The sequence below is a fragment of the Ranitomeya imitator genome, chromosome 2 (assembly GCF_032444005.1).
Source record: "Ranitomeya imitator isolate aRanImi1 chromosome 2, aRanImi1.pri, whole genome shotgun sequence".
Lineage (NCBI taxonomy): Eukaryota > Metazoa > Chordata > Amphibia > Anura > Dendrobatidae > Ranitomeya > Ranitomeya imitator.
Window position 1 is genome coordinate 415,891,103 of NC_091283.1, and position 15,466 is coordinate 415,906,568.

The 15,466-nt window shown below is 42.6% G+C and overlaps 1 protein-coding gene across 1 annotated transcript in view; it reads right to left on the reverse strand.

Moving 5' to 3' along the window:
* The window catches only part of FSCN2 (fascin actin-bundling protein 2, retinal), a 34,855-nt gene extending 20,832 nt beyond the window's left edge, over positions 1-14,023 (reverse strand). Inside the window, exon 1 of the mRNA XM_069750755.1 lies at positions 12,415-14,023. Within this exon, the coding sequence (XP_069606856.1) occupies positions 12,415-13,237 (823 nt within the window). The 5' untranslated portion in view covers positions 13,238-14,023. The remainder of the gene's footprint in view (positions 1-12,414) is intronic.
* Between the last annotated feature and the right edge of the window lie 1,443 nt (positions 14,024-15,466).

Consider the following 15,466-nt stretch of genomic DNA (forward strand, 5'->3'; position numbering starts at 1 on the left):
TTTTTACTGAAGTGTTGTCAATTTATTATCACCTCACTATTATGGTTAGGATATCATAAGTTACTCTGGTTCAGTTGTATTTTTTAATGAAAGCTTGACATTGTTCTTCTCTATCATTGAAATCTCAGGCTAATGATCCATCCTTCCTCCGTGCTTTACACTGCAGCTTTCCTTTTTCAAATTGGCTGCTGTGTAAGAGCACAAACTCAACATGATTCCCCATACTTTATTTTCATTCCAGAAATATCAATTCCATGCAACTAAACCACAAGTGAGACGATCAAGTAGCTGGCATGGGGGATCTCTTCGGTGGATCTTGAAGGACAGACAATGACTGAATACTAAAATTGTCCATGTTACATGAGGAAAGTGTCTGAGTATTTGCCTGACCAAAGCTGTCATCACTGAGAGGAGAAACCGTACAATATATGAGAGCAGCTCTTGAATTATTAATAGGCGGAGGAGACGGTCTCATCATTTCCTGAGCCAATACAATGGAGCTTTTTTACACTGATTTAAGGAAAATATCATTTCTGTCCCATTTCGATCGCATTAGATGTTTTGAACAATAGACAGAGAATCTCAGAGACGTTGGTCAGTCCATGTGTAATATGCCAGAACTCATATTGAAGGGGTTGTATGCAGTTGCCGCACCTTCATTGATTTTCTTGACACAGTACAATGCGCATAGGAGGTGTGCCAAGGGCTGCAGCTAAGCGTACTTGGTTGGACCCCCATTGATGGTCTATCGTAAAGCTCGCCAAACACTGGAAATAGTTATGGATTAAGCGCCCGACTAAGTGTCTGTATGTTCTGAATGGGGAGAAGGGTACAAGCCATTGCCAGACTCTTCTTAATCCCAATAGCAGATGTCACGGACTCCTCTGTACACATTAGATGGTCAATTGTGTGGCCAGCTCAATGTTTTCAATCAGCAGACAGCCATCATCTCCCGACTCCCCATACACACAAGCTCTCGGCTGAGCATTCACGTTTTCAATGGGGTGAGAGAAGAAAGCTGCTGGCAATAGATTTTCTTCCCTGAAAAAAGCCCAAAGGATTGAGTATTGAAATTCCAGCTGCCCGATCCTTCTCTCCACCAACATCACCTGTCTAGGAACAGTTTGGAGAGTAGACTCATGTATTCAGGCGGTCCTTCCAAAATCGGCAACTGACTTTCATCTAACATCTATGAGAGCCTTAAAGGGAAGGGGTTGTCCGGTTAATTCAAGTTAACACCTATCTTGCAGATAAAGTTCACAAAAAGAATCCAGTTGGTACTCCAATGTATTGATGTATTGCAGTGCTTGTGTGTAGGGATGGCTTCCTGCTTTAAATCACTACACAATTTTGCCAGTCTTCTTACTACTGATTTCTACCGTCAGGATAGGTGATAACATGCTGATCAATGGATGTCTCACTTCCGGGACCCACACCGATAGGCAGATTGGGGAACTTTTATCCACAACAGGGAACTATAATCCCAGTACGGAATAAATGGAGCGTAGGTCGCACGTGCACACTGCCACTCCATTCTTACAGGGATAAAAGTTCCCCATTTTGCCAATCGCTGCTGGTCCGAACAGTTGTGCCACCACCGATCAACAAATTATCACCTATCTTGTAGATGGTTGATAACTTATTTTTACCGTACAGCCCTTTTATGTCCCAATAATGCAATGCTCTCCAGACTTAAAAATGTATATTTTATCTATAGTTACCGTACCTATATTTCATGGGATTGTGTTCTAGGCTGATTATCTAGGTACATCCCTGCCAGCAACTTTTTCTTTAGTAATATCACCATAGATCTACATTCTATTTATTTCTTTTGTGTGGTGGACATGGCCATTCTGGCAAAGTGAAAGTGTCTCTGAGTCTGTGGCCTAAAAATGGGAGCAACCTCACTTTGATGACAGTGAAGAAGGAAAAGACACCAAGTAATCGTATGCACTTGTGAACTTGTAATCTGAGAAAGTGGCCAGGAAACCAGACTACAGTTCTGAAGGTTGTCATATTTGACCTACACCTCATTGAAATGACACTGGTAGAATTTGAAAAAAAACCTGCAGAACTTTGGAAAAAAATGCCCCCCACTAATTCCCTCATGTGATAGGAGACAACTGAGATTTAACACAGTATTAAGGGGCATCAAAAACATGAAGCAATCTGCAGATTTATAACCTCAATTGCTAAATGGAAAGGGACAATAGACAGCAACCCCCTTTGAGAAAGATAGTGACTCTAGCCACTAGGCACCATGTACAACCTTCTGTAACACTTAAATGAAAACAATGGTAAAGAGGGACAACCAGTCCTGCTGGGAGTTTTCGTCTTTTCTGATGACCTCTTTAATGAAAATTACCTAAGGACAGAACCCATTTGGAGATCACAAGTAGGTAGTGACTTCCACACTGTAAATCTCTGGAACCATCTTCCTTACCTGACCTATCTATCGCAATTAACAACATCACACTTTCCCCCGTACCGGAAGTCTGCTGCCTCGGAGTAACCCTTGACTCTGCCCTGTCCTTCAAACCTCACATCCAAGCTCTTTCCTCCTCCTGTCGCCTCCAGCTCAAAAATATCTCCAGAATCTGACCTTTCCTCAACCGTCAATCTATTAAAATGCTTGTGCATGCCCTCATCATCCCCTGCCTTGACTACTGCAACATCCTTTTCTGTGGCCTCCCTGCTAACACCCTTGCACCTCTATCCCATCCTCTGGAATTCTTTACCCCAACACATCCGACTATCAACCACATTCGGATCCTTCAGACGGAACCTGAAAACCCACCTCTTCAGGAAAGCCTACAGCCTGCACTGACCCTGATGCCTCCTCACCACTACCGAAGCTACCGCCTCACCCACACCGGAGCTCCTGCAACCCTCAGACTACTGTCTCCTTCACCACCATCCTGCAGAATGTAAGCCTGCGAGGGCAGGGTCCTCGCCCCTCTGTGTCAGTCTGTAATTGTTAGTTTGCTTACTGTAAGTGATATCTGTAATTTGTATGTAACCCCTTCTCATGTACAGCACCATGGAATCAATGGTGCTATATAAATAAATAATAATAATAATAACCATATACAACCTCGTGTGGAAATGAAATGAAGGTTTTAATAAAGAGAAAATCCACCAGTCTTACTGATTGTGTGTATCTTGGGAGCTTTTCTTATTAGTTGTTCTCTGATGGGTAAATGATGAACATTTACATCCATTGATTTAAACAGAAATTCAGACTCTGGGAAATGAGTTGGATGTGACTCCTTAGCTTTTTGAGATCATTTCAGAGAGATACAACACTTGATCTTGTTGGCGGTCTCACTTGATCACTGACAGCCGTCTCCCGCGTAGAGAAAAGGGTGTCAATCAATCGGCGACTCCACCCTCTGGACTCAGGATGTATTTCTCCAGTAGTGGGAAGGTTTCAGTAGCCTAAGAAATAAGAATATCTGCTATATAGGCAAACTATGTGGTCACTTTTCGTCTCTTGGAGAGTCAGGGACCAGCCCTCTTTGGTACTAGTTTGTAAGAATCTGTGCATATAATTTTTTTTATCACTTAATAAAAGTCAGAATTGACAGTGAAGGTCTACGTGGTGTGCATGGGAAGCTTTAGTTGAGTTGGTTTCAGCTGTTCAGGACATTACTAAGATGGAGTTGACCTGTTGACTTGGTTACTGTAAGTTGCTTTTGACAGGGTATCAGATGTGACCAAACAAGAGTTGTGTTACTTGTGGCCACGGCTCCGAGCATCATCTTACACTTTAGGCTTCAGCTGAAACAATGACTGTCTAAAGAGCTCATTCGTTGCTCATAGATGCTCAACAAGCCCTGTACCCCTCGGGAAACATAAAGGGGTCATAAACTATAAATAAAGCCTAATAAATTAAAAGTTCTGTAACTAAAATCAGGGGCATAGCTATAAGACGTGCAGAGCTGACACCCTGGTTCTGGTGCCTGAGGTGGTCCATGAGCCCCAATTCAATAAGTAGGACAGTATATGGGGGCCATGTTACAGATTTTTCAGTGGAGTCCAGGAACTTCAAGTTCGGCCTCTGTCTATTTTACTTGTGTTTCGATTTGTCCCTCTTTTCAAGATATATGTCTGCTTGCTGTCAGTGAAGGATGGCATTGTTGCCTACACCTTTAAAAGAAAATGTCATCAGTACGAGTGACCAGTTCATTAAGCTGTACAATTAATATCCCATTTAGTTGTTTCTAATTTGGTCTTACGCATTAGTCAACCCCTTTCCCTTTTGGGTCATATGGACACCACACCATAGAATGGGGTCTCCCACTTGGAACCAACCTCAATATAGGCAGACCCTAGAACTACTATGCAGATGAAATGTCTGGCTTGGCGAAGTTTGTGCTGGAAAAATCAGATGTTTGCTGTTTCAGCGCTAACCTGAGGGGCACTTTTATAAGGGTCCAGTAGACCTTGAATTTAAAAAAAAATGCATTCTTATGTAGAGCTACATTCACCCCTTCACCATACTAGTCTATCTAAGCATCACACTGGTCATAAACCAGGAGAATGAGGATGAACATCATTTATCATTACTGACGCAACGTTATGATAGTTTGGTAATGGTCATGTCTATGGCTAGCCTTCATAAAGCTGCTTCTATGTATGCAATCTATGGTGGACTCCTGGTTTAGCTCTTTCCAATGGGCACATATTTATTGGTCGCAGTTAGAGGAAACTTCTTTATCGATAATTGAGCCTTATTGCTCTTGCATGATTAAGTCAGGAGTATACAAACCAAAAAACAACATATAATAGATGAAGTGCATCCACCAAGTATAACACAACCTATAAATATGATGCACGACTCAATACCTGTAGAAAATAATGATTTTATTAAAGAAAAATAATAAAATAGAATAATGCAGGAGATAACAATAAGGTAGATAAAATACAGGGTATCACAGGGTATCAGTAAAGTACAATGACGTGATGTGTACAAGCGGAACGGACAGAGCGCACAGAGTAGGAAGAGAAAATTCAGTGTGTCAGGATGTCATTATCTATATATTTATTGTGTACACAGCACTTTATATATTATTATAATTACTAATTTATTACTCTATATGCCATTACCCTATCAGATGTTTGAGATTATGTAATGTGGTTACCCAACTATATGGGCTATATTATCCACAAAATCTTGTAATTTATATACTTGTTATATGTTATTATATATTATGTGGTACTTTACTGATACCCTGTGATACCCTGTATTTTATCTACCTTATTGTTACCCCTGCATTATTCTATTTTATTATTTTTCTTTAATAAAATCATTATTTTCTACATGTATTGAGTCGTGCATCATATTTATAGGTTGTGTTATGATTAAGTCAGGAGTGTGATGAATAAATCTTATATATTCATATTATCTGAGTAACATAACCCGGGTAACATACATATGTGTCCTGTAATAAGTATCTCTTAAGATGAAAGGCTCCCTGGTCAATAAACTGCACATTCATCATTATAATCACTCATCATCCTCTAATTATATCATTTCCGCAGATTGATGGGAGAAATTAGCAATGAGTAACAATGCCTAAAAGGCTAAGGACTATGCACAGTGGACCTGGTCATATCCCAGGACAATGACCTCTCCCAAGTGTCTAGAATCCATATATACATTCGACTGAAACTGCACTCATCAAAGTGACCAATGATCTTCTGACAGCAAAACATAACGGTGAAAACTCTCTGCTCATTCTTATCGACCTTTCTGCAGCTTTCGACACTGTTGACCACCCTCTCTTACTCTCTAGGCTCCAGTCACTAGGCATTAAGGACACTGCTCTCGCCTGGTTCTCCTCCTATCTTTCTGACCGCTCCTTCAGTGTTCTGTTCTCTGGCTCCACTTCATCTCCTCTTCCTCTCACTGTCGGGGTACCTCAGGGCTCAGTCCTTGGCCCCCTTCTCTTCTCCCTCTACACTGCCCCAATTGGACAGACCATCAGCAGATTTGGCTTTCAGTATCATCTTTATGCTGATGACACACAGCTATACACGTCATCCCCTGACCTTACCCCAGTTGTACTACAGAACGCCACTGACTGACTGTCTGCAGTCTCCAACATCATGTCCGCTCTCTATCTGAAACTCAACCTCTTCAAAACTGAACTTCTTCTGCTCCCGCCATCGACTAACTTTCCTAAATCTGACATTTCCCTCTCTGTGGGTGGCACCATAATAACACCCCGGCAGCAGGCGCGTTGTCTGGGTGTTATGCTTGGCTCCGATCTCTCCTTCACATCCCATATACAATCTCTTGCCCGCTCGTGCCGCTTACACCTAAAGAACATCTCTAGAATCCGCCCTTTTCTCATCATGGAAACAACAAAAACCCTCACTGTTGCCCTGATCCACTCCCGCCTGGACTACTGCAACGCTCTATTAATTGGCCTCCCCCTCATGTGACTTTCCCCTCTCCAGTCCATCCTTAATGCAGCAGCCAGGGTTGTCCATCTGGCTAATCGTTACTCAGACGCGTCCGCTCTTCGCCAGTCATTACACTGGCTGCCCATTCATTACAGGATACAATTCAAAGTACTTGTTCTCACCCATAAAGCTCTCCACAGTGGAAATGCCTCAAGACAAGGAAATGATGTTCAGTTGTGTGTGTGTTGCCTCCATGTGCCTGTATGACCTCCCTACAATGCCTGGTCATGCTCCTGATGAGGCGGAGGATGGTCTCCTGAGGGATCTCCTCCCAGACCTGGACTAAAGCATCCGCCAACTCCTGGACAGTCTGTGGTGCAACGTGACGTTGGTGGATGGTGCGAGACATGATGTCCCAGATGTGTTCAATTGGATTCAGGTCTGGGGAATGGGCAGGCCAGTCCATTGCTTCAATGCCTTCATCTTGCAGGAACTGCTGACAAACTCCAGACACATAAGGTCTGGCATTGTCCTGCATTAGGAGGAATCCAGGGCCAACCGCACCAGCATATGGTCTCACAAGGGGTCTGAGGATCTCAGTACCTAATGGCAGTCAGGTTACCTCTGGCAAGCACATGGAGGGCTGTGTGGCCCTCCAAAGAAATGTCACCCCACACCATTACTGACCCACTGCCCAACCGGTCATGCCGAAGAATGTTGCAGGCAGCAGATTGCTCTCCATGGCGTCTCCAGACTGTCACGTCTGTCACATGTGCTCATTGTGAACCTGCTTTCATCTGTGAAGAGCACAGAGCGCCAGTGGCGAATTTGCCAATCTTGTCATTCTGTGGCAAATGCCATTCGTCCTGCATGGTGTTGGGCTGCGAGCACAACCCCCATCTGTGGACGTTGGGCACTCAGACCATCCTCATGGAGTCAGTTTCTAACCATTTGTGCAGACACATACACATTTGTGGCCTGCTGGAGGTCATTTTGCAGGGCTCTGGCAGTGCTCCTCTTGTTCCTCCTTGCACAAAGGTAGAGGTAGCGGTCCTGCTGCTGGGTTGTTGCCCTCCTACGGCCCCCTCCATGTCTCCTGGTGTACTGGCCTGTCTCCTGGTAGCGCCTCCAGCCTCTGGCCAGTACGCTGACAGACACAGCAAACCTTGCCACAGCTTGCATTGATGTGCCATCCTGCATGAGCTGCACTGCCTGAGCCACTTGTGTGGGTTGTAGAGTCCGTCTCATTCTACCATGAGTGTGAAAGCACAACCAACATTCAAAAGTGACCAAAACATCAGCCAGAAAGCATTGGTACTGAGATGTGGTCTTTGGTCCCCACCTGCATAACCACTCCTTTATTGAGTGTGTCTTGATAATTGCCAATAATTTCCATCTGTTGTCTATTCCATTTGCACAACAGCATGGGAAATTAATTGTCAAACAGTGTTGCTTCCTAAGTGGACAGTTTGATTTCACAGAAGTCTGATTTACTTGGAGTTATATTCTGTTGTTTATGCGTTCCCTTTTTTTCAGCAGTGGATATATATACAGTATATATATATATATATATATATATATATATATATATATACACACACACACACATTATGGACTGTCCAGGTAAAAGAAGATGGCATCAAATACCCAGATCAAAATCAAACTCCCTTCTGAACCAAAGCCAATAGATGACCTGGCTCTTGAATCTCCTGCCGTCCCATCCCTTGTAGCAGAAAGAGTCCTGGATATGTGGTCACTTTGCATATTAAGATTTTCTGTGGACAGAGTGAGCCGTGTACTGCTTGTGAGATGAAAAAAAGTTCCAGCATTAGTTCACATGACCGTATAAGAAGGTTTGGCTGGTTTTAATTTTACTCATATGACTTCATTCTAAATTATTTGGTAATTTTATGTTTCTTGTACTCGATCCCACCGACCGTGGAGGGTAGGGATGGGTCAAGCCGAACTTGGTCTATCTTCTACAGCAGTGGTCCCCAACCTTTCTTACTTGGAGAGCAACATTTAGCTCTGAAAGAGTGCGTGACATCCTGCTCCCGAACCCATCAAAGTAGTGACACCCATAGTCTGCATCATATGTATGTCAACCAAAGCTTTCCTACAGAGGTCACACTGATATAGTATATGTGCATACACGAGTTCCCACCTTACTCCCTTTTGGTATTCTTGCATCAAGCACTCCGACCACACTATCACATCCATTTCCTCCAACTGGCAGTATAATCCAATCTTCAGCTTGTATACTTAATTTATCTCTACACCCCCAAGGCAAGCATACAGTATGTGCATTCAGATTTTCTCTTCTGTGTGGGGCTACTCACAAAAGTCACCATCTGGAGACATACTCTTCATAGCTGTTTGCTAGACCTGGTGCTACTGCACGAAGCTCACAGAGCGAGCTACACAACATGAGCACACGAGTCACATGTGGCTCCCAACACAGGCTGAGGACTTCTGCTCTGCTGGGTCCACAGTGAACAGGATGCCTCCATGATATGAATGCCCTTAACTTGATGTTTTTTTGTATTCGTCTTAGAAACCAGTCAATCATTGAGACTTCTGAGTTTGAAGTTAATATGCAGCGGCATTGATGGTCATCTTGCATGCGGTGCTTCCAATGTGCCAATCACAGTGCCAGTCAGCACCCTAATTAGTGTCAGTTTTTGACCCCAAAAATGTCGGATAGAACTTTTTGCTAGCTAGAACGAACATACAAATGAAAAAAAAAAATATTCATCCCATAAGTCCGTTCATGGTGGCTCACCATTTATAACTCCAATGTCCGTTACCATAGTCTCATAAGTGTCACCCAAAGAATCACAAGTCAGAAGTAATATTCTATAAACCACTGTACCACGGCACAAAATTGTTCATCTTCTCTGTGACTCATGTCATTTTCTCTAACTCCCAGTAATTTCTATGGAGAGTGGCCATGAATGGACTCTTCTGTTCTTGAAGTTATTGGGTGTCAAAAATGCTGGATCCCACTGCTTTCTTTGACGTTAACTAAATCCCTGATTTATTTTATACTTTCAAAAGACTGAAAATTGTCTGTTTTATTTTTTTTACCCCAGCGGACTCTCAGTAGTGAACGTCCTTCTCTCTCCAGACATCTCTGCTCTCCACATGGTCGACAGTGATATGTGCAGCCTGGGGAGAATTCCAGTACATGGTGATTATATGGTGTCATTGCCACCCCCGAGCCATGTAAATCACTGCCGTCTGTGCCGATAGCAGGGAATAATTGGTAGCATAGAAATATTTGGAGATGTGTGCCGACTTACTCCATCACTGGTTTTCTATAGATATACAGTCCATCTAGCACGCTCACGTAGCTACAGCCGTAAGCTGCACACCGGCTAAGAGCGTACAGGCGGAAACGAGATATGAGAGAATCTAATTGAAATATTATTAAATGGCAATTGGTTTTCCAGCTTGAAATAGGAAAAGAATCTATATAACATTTGCAGCCACATTGCTCCCACAATTGCGGTTAGCTGTTTTTGGCTGCGTTAACCACATTGCAGCTAAAACAATGCATTTTTGCAGAAGCTTCAGAATTGTAGCAAATTGCATTGTTGTTACCATTAAATTTCAAATTGCTGCAAAGCCGTTGTTTTTACCACGCTCTCACCCAAATCGAGGAAAAACATCAGTTTGTGCCGCCATTCTGGTGAAAAAATTGCTGTAAAAACTTTCGTTTTAACACGATTTTGAATACTGTCACAAAAGTACAATGCATTTTTACTGCCATATTGGAAAACAATGCTGAAATTTTGCACCACTGTTGCAACGTGTGAACGCACGCTAATACTAGTCAGAGACTACTGGAGGCTGACATGACCACCTGAGGACAGATTGGTCACCAGATTTCACAATACAAACTGCATACCTTATGGAATATGAACGCTTAGCCCTGACGAGACTGGTGTCCTTACTTTGAAAATCCATATCAGAATGGCTGTATAATCCTGATACCAAATTTTAGCATTTTCTAAGTCAATCTAGGCAGGTAGAATTTTGAAATGGATTATAAAGCCATTCTGCCATGGATTTTCAAAGTAAGTACACCAGTCTTGTCAGGTCAATGAGCTTTGCTCAATATTGATACACTACTTTATAGTGAAATCTGTGGACAGTTTTTCACTTATTACAGTATTTTATTATTCCCATAAAATAGGTTGATCACAGTTAGTCCAGTAATTGCTAGGAGGACCCTGTAACAAGTGTTCGATATCCATGCAGCACCACCACAGGGGAAATGAACATAGTGCCCATTCAGGTCCCAGACATATCAGGTCCATCAGAGAGAGAGAAACTCTTCTTCACACAAAATGGGACTCCTCTTTATTAATTTCCATGTTTTTTATAAGGGTGTGTGAAAATGTTTTTTCTAAACCAGAAATTGGAAACCATTTAAAAAAAAACCTTATACAGATAAACAGAAAGAATTATATCCAAATGTTTTTTTGGAGAAGAAGCACCTTACCCTCCACCTTTAGAAAAGGGAAGTGACACCTGCTATTGGCCCCAGAAGTGTTTTTCCTCCTAGTGTGTTGTCAGTACTTGGCACTTCCATTAGTTATAGGAGCACCTTCTGCAGTAACGTGCTCCAGACCATACAGTGTGACTTTTCTATGTAGGTTGACTTGCTTTTCAGCAGACTGGGCACACGTGGCACTTGTATATCCACAAAGGAGGATAATAATAATAATTATTCTAATGGGAGGGCCATCAGCTCACATAGCTATAAATATCCATGGAAAGGATGTGGAATTTTTCACCTCATTATGACTCACTCGATCTATGGTATTGTACAAAAGATCCATAAGATCCCCCCAAAAATCACTAGTCCTTGAGATGTTCTCCATCAAGATATTACCAATATTACAGCACTCACATGGATTAGTTTCTCAGCATCCCTATGTGGCAAATGTGTATTGTTATGATTGTTACATCTACTCTCCCTCTTTAAAGTGGACCTGTACTTCCCCACAAAATATCTATTAGTGTATTTAGATCATCCGTATACAGGATTTAATTACCTAAGTAATACCTTGATCTAGTTACCAGAAATTCTATATTCTTGAACAAGCACATGGACAAACGAGCTGCCCATAGAACTGTCCAAACCATTGATTATTGCTGCTAAGATGCTATACAGTGATACAATTAGTATTACCTCCACTAAGGAATGAATTTTGCCTCTTTTTGGTTATGTTACCCTCATCACTTGAATTACTGTAATATAAATGAGAAACTTTGGGAATCAACATAGATGGTAGGAATCACGTATCCTGCACAGGAGACTCAAAAGTCAGTATGACCACATCTTGGCCAACTCAACCAAGCTGTGACCAAGATCCAATCGATCTGGTGTTCCAGCTGCCAGACTCCTATCTTTCTTATTTGTATATCGTAAATAGATATTTTGGATTCACACATTTTTAAGGAACAATAATCCCATAATTTAGAAGGTTACATTATGAAGGATCTTAAAAAAATACTGAAAGAAGATCAACATCTAAACCTCATTGGCATGACACCATATCCAGCTAATTGAGGTGGATTTTCGCATTTGGGATGTGTGAAATATAGACAGGAATGCATCCAAAAGAGAGCCATTGCCAACCTCTACCAATTTGAGCTTGTCTTTCTAAAACCACTTTGGAAGAGAAATGTAATTTATCAATACTTTTTACATTTCTAGAATGTTTTGTGATATTTTATAAATCTGTCACCACTTGGACTTGATACGTTTCCCTCTAGTTCTTATGTGCCTTCTATATGCACCAGACATCTTACATTAAAAATCCACTTAAGATTCAGTTCTAAAATTTCAGTGTGAAATTCCATTAACTATTGGTTACCATACAATAATATAAGGGTACACAAATCAGCATTTCACCAAGGAAGGGTACACTGATATATTGACCAATGACTTCACAAAGGTACGGTAATGACATGAAGATTTTAGGAGATTACCTTGTCTGATTGAGATGTATCTTTTGTTGGAGGCCATGAAGACAACCTGGGGATGACTTTCTTCAAGATCAAAAAGTTCATCTTTGCCAGGTTTGGAGCTCCGCCCAGATTTCAGTGTTCCTGTAGGCCCCATGGGTGTCAAGTACTTCCCACTACAATCTTTGAAGGCCAACTTTCCACCCTTAAACTCCAAAGTATAGCCTGTGCCATTATCAGGATCTTTAACCAACTTTCCATCATTACGTAGGTACCTGTTGTCACAAGTTTTCAAGCAGTACTTTTTATCTTGAAACACCAGGGTGATGAGGGAGTCCACACCCCATGGTATATTACTGTCTGTGGAAATTTCATCTTGAGGGCTCAAATGTGCGTACCTTCTCCTGCTGACGCTGAGTAAGTTAGCTTGTGGATGAATGGCCAGATGCACTGCCCAGAGCTCTGTCTCCGTGATGGTTTGGGCAAAACATGACAGCTTGTCTTCTGAACCTCCAAAGAACCTCTTGTGTATATCAGACTGAAGGGCCCATCTGCCATCAGACTGGGCAGTTATGGTAAAACGACAATCTCCCTCTGGCTTTTCTGCCTCACATGAAACATTCCCATCTTTGTCAGCGGACAAATATCTTGCCAGGTGGTGGCTTTTGAGGTAGACCACTGAGCTGTCCACCTCGTCCTGCTCTAAAGTCCATATCTGCTTTTTCTTCAGGCTTGGAGCAGAGGCATAAACTTTGAAGCCAAAAGCTTCTGCAGTCAGATACTTGTTATCACAATTTATCAAGCCGAACTGTATTTTCAGAATTTGGTGTATCCCATTGGTTGGCATTTTTTTCTCGGTCTTTCAAAATATCTTGTAGATTCCTAAGCGAAAGTGTCTCGTGTTACCAGCAGCCTGAACGCAAAAGGTAGGCACTTAGCAAGCAGCCCTGGGAGATCTGGATTAAAATGAGTGAACTTAGAAGCACCTCAACTTAACACCCAGTGACGCGGTTGTGATCCTCGTCCAGTTGCCCGTACTTTGGGCTGCGTCGGCCGCCTTCCTATAATCTGCACATCGCCATCTCCCTCCCAGACTGGATGCAGAGAAGCTGGACTTTCCTCTTCACATATTAAGCTTACACAGACTGCTCAGCCAAGTGTTTGCTGCAGCCTGTTTAATTGGCCACATCTAGGATTACAAAAGCGATGTCCCTGGTTTTCAATGAACCGCGAGCCGCCAGTAACCAATAGTGGGGCTATTGCATAAACCACAAAGGGCCTGTATATCGGGAAACAATGCTCCTTTTGTTGAGTTGCTTTTCAAATATTAAACTCAGCTGAGTGAACACTTTCTCTCCTCTTAGGCAGAAGCTCTTCCATTCCTCCATCAAAAGCTTCTTTCTCTTTGGGAAGATGTCTTAATTTAGTCTTCCATTGCTGACCATAATAATAATAATAAAAAAATTCCTGACTCCCTGTGTCCTTCCTCTGACTAAAATGGTACAGGTGGAAAAAAAAGAGTCAGGTAACCTAATCCCCTCCCTCCTCCTCATCGACCGAATTCTGTCTGTATCTTTTCCTTTTTACTCCTGGCTAATATTACCTGCGTCTCTGATTCCTGCAGCATTCGTGTAGGTCACCTCCTGGTTCCCCGCTCGGAGCCCACAGTATAATCTGCTTAACAATTATCCTGATATTTTTTTCCACGTTTAATCCGTTTAGGCTTCCTATGGCTCCCCACTGTGTTTGCCTCCATCTGTCTATAGTCACTTCTAAATACTCGTACCTGGGCTAAGGCGAATCTGCCTGAACAATAGTGAACGCTACACGCCAGCCTCATCCCCAGTCGGTACACGTGAATAACAAATGAGATGCAAAACAACATGTATGACTTAGTTACAGCCGTAAAAGCTCATGGACTCAAGACTTTTTCAAGGTCATTTTCTGAATCTTATATTGCACCCTTAGTGGAAGTCAAGTACTCATAGCTGATCGTACCTGCATTCTGAATGGGGAGAGGGAAGCAAGATGCTACCAGACACCACTGACAAAGGCTTATCTTCCCTGAGAACAAAAGGATCGGACATGCTAAGATCCAACAGTCTAATCCGTCTTTCCCTTCCGACATCTGCTGTTGGGGTAAAGTCAGGACACCCACATATACACTGCTCAAAAAAATAAAGGGAACACTTAAACAACAGAATATAACTCCAAGTAAATCAAACTTCTGCGAAATCAAACTGTCCACTTAGGAAGCAACACTGTTTGACAATCAATTTCACATGCTGTTGTACAAATGGAATAGACAACAGATGGAAATTATTGGCAATTATCAAGACACACTAAATAAAGGAGTGGTTTTGCAGGTGGGGACAACAGACCACATGCATATCAGTACCAATGCTTTCTGGCTGACGTTTCGGTCACTTTTGAATTTTGGTTGTGCTTTCACAGTCGTGGTAGAATGAGACGGACTCTACAACCCACACAAGTGGCTCAGGTAGTGCAGCTCATGCAGGATGGCACATCAATGTGAGCTGTGGCAAAAAGGTTTGCTGTGTCTGCCAGCGTAGTGTCCAGAGTCTGGAGGCGCTACCAGGAGACAGGCCAGTACACCAGGAGACATGGAGGGGGCCGTATTAGGGCAACAACTGTTGTGAATTCTGTGGTCGAGCTCCCTCCTGTGGTCACAAGTGGTACTTCGGCTGATTCTGTCTATGGGCTTCCGTTGGTGGATGTGAGTGGTACTGCGGCTTCTGAGTTTCCTTCCTCAGGTGATGAGGTTAAGTCGTTAGTTGCTGCTCTATTTAACTCCACCTAGTGCTTTGATCCTGGCCTCCAGTCAATGTTCTAGTATTGGTCTTGCTTCCTCCTGGATCGTTCCTGTGGCCAGTCTCTCCTGCATAAGCTAAGTTTTGCTTGTGTTGTTTTTGTTTGCTATTTTTTCTGTCCAGCTTGCTATATTGGTTTTTCTTGCTTGCTGGAAGCTCTGGGACGCAGAGGTAGCACCTCCGTACCGTTAGTCGGTGCAGAGGGTCTTTTTGCCCCCTCTGCGTGGTTGTTTGTAGGGTTTTGT